This window comes from Solanum tuberosum, unplaced genomic scaffold (assembly GCF_000226075.1).
Source record: "Solanum tuberosum cultivar DM 1-3 516 R44 unplaced genomic scaffold, SolTub_3.0 scf00060, whole genome shotgun sequence".
Taxonomy (NCBI): domain Eukaryota; kingdom Viridiplantae; phylum Streptophyta; class Magnoliopsida; order Solanales; family Solanaceae; genus Solanum; species Solanum tuberosum.
In genome coordinates, this window is record NW_006238985.1 from 855971 (window position 1) to 864278 (window position 8308).

Consider the following 8308-nt stretch of genomic DNA (forward strand, 5'->3'; position numbering starts at 1 on the left):
AGAAACTATAGCTAGCCTATAATCAATAATAAAGTAGTATATGTTTGCTTAAGTAGGTAATTTTCCCTTAAATGGGCATTTAATCACGTGATATCCCATTTTATCAAATTAAAAGTTACTATATTTTTTTTTATCAACCTTACAAAAGGGATAGATTAATTTTAAGGACTATAATTCAGGAATAATTTTAATCTGTGAACCATCAAACATTAATGTCAACATTTTTTATACTACTCTCTCCGTCCCTTTTTAGTTGTCCACTTTAGAAATGGCACACAGATTAAGGCAACAATGATTAGCACAGTGAAGTTACAATTTTACCCTTATGACAACTTTTCACTTCAAAATTACAACCACTTATTTGAATTCAAGTGAATAAATTGGAGGGAAACAACATACACTTTTACAATTTTTCAAGAAGTGTAAATAAGGGTATAATAAGAAAAAATTTGTTGTCCTTTCTTGATTTGTCAAAATGGACAACTAAATAGGGACAACCAAAAAAGGAAATATGGACAAGTAAATAGGGACGGAGGGAGTTTTAAGTAATCTTTACTTGTTATGGTAGATAATATATCTTATCTTATTTATATAATTTAAAATTTCATATTTTAAAAAAGACTTACTTGTAATATTTTTCAAATGACTTTGATATCATACGTAACTATAATTGCTTATACAGATGAGATACAAAAGTTATTACTATCAAATCTTTTATTCTTGTGTATTTCAAGGTTGTCACTGTACTTGACGGCGACCATCCGGGTTACCAGCTAAGCAACATTGATACGAAATAAACAATAAATAAATAAATAAATAATATTGCTCCTAACAATTGGGTCTTGATTATCATTGTTATTTTAGGAATAATCTGTGGAATATGATCATGATACCTCTGACAAGTGTTTGGTGGCTAATTTAGCATATACTCAATTATAACTTGGATATTCCAATATTTATTCTCTTATGGGACATACAAGAGTTAATGGGCTCTGAAGTGACAATTATGTCCTCTGGTTTATTTATTTAAGTAGGGTAAATTATCGCCTCTTAAGTCTACCATAAAGGCCACCGATAGATAACACCAACTCTATCCCCTTCCATTTTTAAACATACTATACAACTTATAAGTGAATAAAGAATGAAAAGAAAATTGAAAGTGTCTTTAAAAGTGAATACAACAAAAACAAAATGTGTTGAGTATAATCATATGATTACTTAATCACATACTATCTTGCTTAGGGATAATTCTGTCACTTCTTATTTAGGAGTTAGGACCAACTTTTTTTTCGTGACACCATCCGTTTCTGAATTGCACCAAAACCATTACTGTCAACAAATGAAAAATTACCACGTGTTACAACTGACCCACGTCACCATAGCCTACATGTACGTGTTACCATTTCAAGAGATCTTCACGCGAAATACATGATCTCACATTGTTATTTAAATTTTATTATTAAAAAGTTGTTTTGATTACATTGTTATCTTTACTTCTTTTATAATTTTTTTTATTGAGATTATATAACCACAAAAAATAATACTATACGTAACAATAGGTCAAATACTAGGGCAGTTCAAAATCGAACCAAAATTAATAATTCAATCGAATTTTTTTCATTAGTTTTTCAGTAATGGATTATTGATTTAGCAATTCAGATAACGGTTTTGATTTTTTTTATTATTGAGTTATCGATTTTTAACGATTTGAGATTTTTTCTTAATGGGTTAACCGATAACCCGATAGTAAATTAAATAATTATATTTATACAATTTTGTATATAAAGTCTTTGACTTAAAGTTTAGTTTCCTACTTTTATTTCTGGCTATCTCAAATTCTCGATTATTCTACCATGTAAAAGTGCTTGTTCTTGAGCAAGATGCAAATTGTGAATTCATGTACATGATTCATTCGATTTGTCACCTTTCTAAGTGATTTTCATTAATTTATTTTTGTGTTAAATCGATAACGATCAATAACCGATAAACCAATAACCGATATGTCAATATCTTAATGGTTCTATAACTGTTTAGCATCTCTACATACCGATAACCAATAAGTCAAATCAATATACTTCAAAACCGAACTAAACCGACTAATACACCGCCATATCAAACACACTGTTTCTCTGCCACTATAGAAAAAACGAAAAGCTATAATTACTTCCAAATCATTCCAACTTGAATTTTTCCATAAACTATATTTCAAAACAGAATATTCGTACATTTTTCTCTGATTCCCGGGAATGCAAAACGAGATTTTCATAATTGGAGATTGTTTCGACTGTAGAAGAAGATAAGTCGACTTAATTCAAGTGGGAATTAAGTAGCAGCAGGCAGCAATGTCGACGGAGAAGCTGATAGAAAACGCGCCGGCGTCGGCAATGTCATCGACGCATTCGCTCCGATACTACACCGAACCAGCGACTATCTTCGAGGAATTGCCGAAGGCGACTATTATTGGCGTGTCAAGACCAGATGCTAGTGATATAAGCCCTTTGCTTTTGTCATACACCATTGAAGTCCAGTACAAGCAGGTGAAAATTCTTTTTAAGTAATCAAATTAATTTCTATGCGGAGTGCATTTTTCTTAATCACAACTTTGACTTTAAATACTCCTATGAGTAGTAGCTTTGGATGTTGTGATTTAATTTGTTGTGTTTCTACTTCTCTTTTCATTTGGTAATAGTTGCTATACTACATGATTTTATATTGGTCTTATAATATCGTGTATGAAGCAGAAGAGGTTTAATTGGATTACGAAAATTCTATCATTATGGTATAAGTTGGGAATTGCGTTTCAGAATTTGTATTTATTATTCAATTGAGGTGATTCCGGATTTGAACTTTATGAGTTTGAAATTAAACTGAGCCATTTGAGTTACTGGGTTCAGAATTTAATTTTTGTACATATTTAATATGCTTTTGACCCGATGGTTTATGCTATATATCTGTCCCCATGTTTAAGGAGGCACATTGGAACAGTATTTCTGTATAGTGATCAAGGGCAACATGTGATTAGCTTTTAGATCATTTTGTAATGATGTAATTATTGGAACGGGCCTCATAAATACTGTTATGATTGGCCGTTGTGGTTAGGAGGAAAGGTGACAGGAAGGCTATAGATCTTTTATGTAGAAGGGACCACGAGTATATATATATAGAGTCATCAAAGAACTCACTGAGGTGAGAATGTCCAACTGGATATGCTATGGCATGTATGGATGTAGAAAGTCATGAAGCCTATGATACTGGGTGTATTGAAGTTCAACAGGTGATTATGAACAGCTCAGTTCATTTGATAAAAGAAGTACAACCTTCACACACAACACCTTTTTATGTCTGGTACAGTTGACCGGGTAAAAAAGAGCATGTAAGCAGGGTTTCTTGATACTAATCTTAGGTCATCATTTTCTATTTAATATCTGAGTATTGCTTTTTAGGTTTTGGATTTCCCTACTTTTGACAATTGTGATGGAATCTGCTATAGTTGCTCTTTACCTGGTCATTAGTAAATCATATTTTATATTCCGGCTATTCCATATCATGCACTTGGCTCTTCTACCTGGTTTAAACTAAAGTTACTATCAACTTTTCCTTTCGATAATACAGTTTCAGGTGACCCTATCAAGAATGCCTTTTCTGCTAGCTAAGCCTTTTCCCCTTCACTCTTTTATGCTAAAATAATGATAAGATTGAGCATTTAGCAATTTGGAAATCGATTTTTGAAGTCTTTATTTATTTTAGCCTCTTTTTCTCGGGTAAAGAAATGTTGAATTTGTTTTTGCTTCCATTCTGATAGAAGCTAGTCAGTGAACTTTAGTTTCTATAAAAAGTTCTTGTGTTCAAATTCATGACCATCTCCTCTTTACTTTTCCAATTAGCAGTTCAAGTGGTGCTTATTGAAGAAGGCCTCACAAGTTATTTATTTACACTTTGCATTGAGGAAACGTGCAATAATTGAGGAACTCCACGAGAAACAAGAGCAGGTTTATCTCTCTCTTTGCTTCACATATATGAGACAATTCTACGCCTTTGTTATTTCTTCATTCCACGAATTTGATAATGGCCACTGTCTAAAAGTCTTCCTAATCTCATTCTCAAATACTTGTCAAAAGGTTAAAGAATGGCTTCACCACATTGGTATAGGAGAACAAACAGCTGTCACACATGACGATGATGAAGATGATGGAGCTGTGCCAATTTACAATGAAGATAGTATTAGAAATAGGTGTCAACATGTTTCTGTTTGAATCTTGTTATGCTTAGCAGGCTGGACCTTGCATAGAGTTCTGCAAATACCAGACATGATTCTTACCTGTGGGTATATTTGCAGGTGTGTTCCATCCCGGGCTGCTTTATCAATCATTCGTCCATCATTGGGCAAGCAGCAAACCATCACAAGAAAAGCAAAAATTGCTATGCAAGAGTATCTGAATCATTTTTTGGGGAATTTGGACATTGTAAATTCTCAAGAGGTGTGTATATTATTCTGTTTCAATCTCCAGCAGTTTGTTCTTAGACAGATACCTTTTGACTAGAAAAGTTTGTATGGGGTGGACAGTTGTTGCAGAAGTTAACAGTTGGCAGGGGTATTCACTGACGTCTTGGAGGTCATAGACTAGTTAATCGCTGAAATTTCTCCTGAATCTTGAATTAAGCATGGGAAAAGTGCTTGTAACATCTGTTGTAGCTCAATATTTTTCCAGTGTAGGAAGTATGCAAAACATATACTTCCTTCCGATTAGGCAATTAGCTTTTGTGCTCCTATAAGTGATGTTACTTTTCTCTTTAGACTTGTACTGTTGGATATTCTTGTTTCTGATGATATTCTACCTTTCCTCCAAACAATAGTTCCTTAGATACCCCAGTCAAGGGAGCAATTTCTGGTTTTAATAGTCATGAAACAGTATATTTGATTCTTTGGGACTTTTTTCTGCTATTGTTTCTTTTCCTTGGTTGTAACAAATAGAGAATTTATAACTTCAGGTGTGCAAGTTTTTGGAGGTCTCCAAGTTATCATTCTTACCAGAATATGGCCCAAAGCTCAAAGAAAATTATGTAATGGTTAAGCATTTGTCGACAGTTCCCATAGAGGAGGAGAATGTGGGATGCTGCATATGTTATTGGTCTGGCTGTTGCAAGAGTAAGTGGCAAAAGGTAAATGATCAACATAGTGCATTGTCTGCTGACAACATTTGTGGAGATATTTGTATGCACAAACTTTTCTGCACATAAGGTCTTTTATCTTTCTGAAAGCTGGAAAGCTTGGTTGATTCTTCTATTACTTGACAAATACTATCTTTCAGAGATATGGTATGAGAACTGATTTTGTTCTTACATGAAGACTGATATACCTTTTTATGTTGCATTCAGATTAGAGAAATGTTATTACATGCAGAATATGCATTCCTTCCTCAGTTTCCTTCGAGACAGACATAAATATGGAAACCTGAAAAACATTTTTCCTCTTTAATGACAAGATGAATGGACAGTTCATTTGTTATGAACAAAACTGAAAATCACTCTTGTTACTTTTGAACTCAAAGAAACATAGTGAATGAGGCATGTTATGGATGAGTAGAGGTGGTCAGACACTACGAGATAGATACATATGCATTTTGAGAACTCATCTTGGGAACCCTCAGGTCCTGAGTTTCCATGGTTCCTACTTCCGTGGTTGTTATCATATATTATCTAGGATTCTGCATCTTCTAACATTGTCCACTTTCAATACCAGTTTGTCCATGCCCAATCTAGAAAATGCCATTAGTTGGATTTAACCAGTTATTAGCGCCACATGAATGAACATTTTTTAACTGGAAAGTGGGAGTTATAGTTTTGATGAAAACAATTGCAACCATAGCAGACACCTATTAGGTAAATGTAGATCCAAGGCTAAGATTATCTTTTAGCTTTTCTGCTATCCTGAACAATCAACTTGTCTATGGAATAAGTGTTGTCTGTGTCAATTTTCTGCTGAATGCCTCTCAAAGTGAGAGTCTTTCCATTATTTAGAGAAAATAAAGATTACACATCCCTAAAGATCCGTCATTCTATCCCTAAAGATCAACTATTCTATCTCTACAAATCTGTTATTCAATCCCTCTAAATCTGCCTTGCTATCCCTCCAAATCAGCTATTCTATCACAATATTTATTCCTTTGATTCTACAACAAATGTATATGATCATGCTAATTTATATCACTATATAATTACATTAATATATACAATCATTTAGTTTTCCATCATGCTAACATCCCTCCTCAAATTGATGCTGGTGGATTAAGAAGCATCAATTTGCCTACTAGAAACTGATGGCGTTGCCGGGCCATGGATTTTGTAAACGCATCAGCTATTTGAAAATCACTGGACACATGTGGAAGAGTAATGACTCGTTTATCTACAACTTCTCGGATATAATGACAATCTACTTCGATGTGTTTGGTCCTCTCATGAAAAACTGGATTAGTAGCAATCTGAATAGCACTTGTATTGTCAGCGTGGAGAGGAGTAGGATGAGATTGAGGAAATCCAATCTCAGCAAGTAATCACAACCTCGGAGCAAGCAGTAGACATGGATCGATATTCAGCCTCTGTTGAAGATTTTGACACACGATCTTGCTTTTTACTCTTCCAAGAAACATACACCAACCAAAGACTGAACGATGAGTATCAGGACATCCCGCCTAATCAGAATCACTAAAAGCATTAAGACGAATAGGAGAACCACTTGGAAAGAACAATCCACGAGTAGATGTTCCTAGAAGATACCGAATGATGTGACGAACAACCACCAAATGGAGATGACGGGGATCTTGCATAAATTGACTAACTTGTTAAACTGCAAAAGAGATATCAGGCCGAGTAATAGTAAGGTAATTTAGACTCCCAACTAATTGTCGAAATATAGTTGGATCAGGAAGAAGGATCAAGAAGCATCAATTTGCCTACTAGAAACTGATGGCGTTGCCGTGCCATGGATTTTGTAAACGCATCAGCTATTTGAAGATCACTGGACACATGTGGAAGAGTAATGACTCGTTTATCTACAACTTCTCGGATATAATGACAATCTACTTCGATGTGTTTGGTCCTCTCATGAAAAACTGGATTAGTAGCAATCTGAATAGCACTTGTATTGTCAGCGTGGAGAGGAGTAGGATGAGATTGAGGAAATCCAATCTCAGCAAGTAATCCACGAAGCCATACAACCTCGGAACAAGCAATAGACATGGATCGATATTCAACCTCTGTTGAAGATTTTGACACACGATCTTGCTTTTTACTCTTCCAAGAAACATACACCAACCAAAGACTGAACGATGAGTATCAGGACATCCCGCCTAATCAGAATCACTAAAAGCATTAAGACGAATAGGAGAACCACTTGGAAAGAACAATCCACGAGTAAATGTTCCTAGAAGATATCGAATGATGCGACGAACAGCCACCAAGTGGAGATGACAGGGAGCTTGCATAAATTGACTAACTTGTTGAATTGCAAAAGAGATATCAGGCCGAGTAATAGTAAGGTAATTTAGACTCCCAACTAATTGTCGAAATATAGTTGGATCAGGAAGAAAATCGCCTTCCTCACGACGATACTTCTCATTCAATTCCAATGGAGTATCTACGGAGGAGGAATCTGGAAGACCAGCCAAAGAAATCGGATCCTGAGTATATTTGTGTTGGTTTAGAAACACACCTGAAGCAACATTATGAACTTCCAAACCCAAAAAATAAGTAAGAGTACCAAAATCTTTCATATGAAAAGAATCTTTAAGCTGTTGTTGTAGGCTAGTGATTAGTGAAGAATCAGTTCCTGTGATAATAATGTCATCTACATACACCAAAAGAAGAACACAACCTGTAGATGTTTTCCGAAGAAACAAAAATGAATCATAGTTGCTCTGCTCAAAAGAAAATTGTAGCAAAGTAGACCGAAACTTATCAAACCAAGCTCTTGGAGCTTGTTTTAATCCATACAAAGACCGCTTCAACTTGCATACATCTGATGTAGGCGATGAGAACAAACCAGGTGGAGGTTTCATATAAATATCTTCTTTAAGATCACCATGAAGAAAAGCATTTTTTACATCCATTTGATGAAGAGGCCAATTTTGTGATGCAGCAATGGCAATAATAGTTCGCACCGTAGTCATTTTGGCTACGGGTGCAAAAGTCTCCTCATAGTCCACCCCATACTCCTGTCTGTTACCAAGAACAACCAATCGAGCTTTGTACCGATCAAGAGTTCCATCAGAATGAAGTTTGACTGAATAAACCCATTTACATCCAATAGGGC

At 35.0% G+C, this 8308-nt stretch overlaps 1 protein-coding gene across 1 annotated transcript in view; it reads left to right on the forward strand.

Annotated features, from left to right (window-relative positions):
- Positions 1–2173: 2173 nt before the first annotated feature.
- LOC102588987 (phospholipase D zeta 1-like) overlaps positions 2174–8308 on the forward strand; it is an 18413-nt gene continuing 12278 nt past the window's right edge. Inside the window, 5 exon segments of the mRNA XM_015307530.1 lie at positions 2174–2537; positions 3888–3989; positions 4119–4231; positions 4337–4478; positions 4990–5160. Of these exon segments, the coding sequence (XP_015163016.1) occupies positions 2343–2537; positions 3888–3989; positions 4119–4231; positions 4337–4478; positions 4990–5160 (723 nt within the window). The 5' untranslated portion in view covers positions 2174–2342.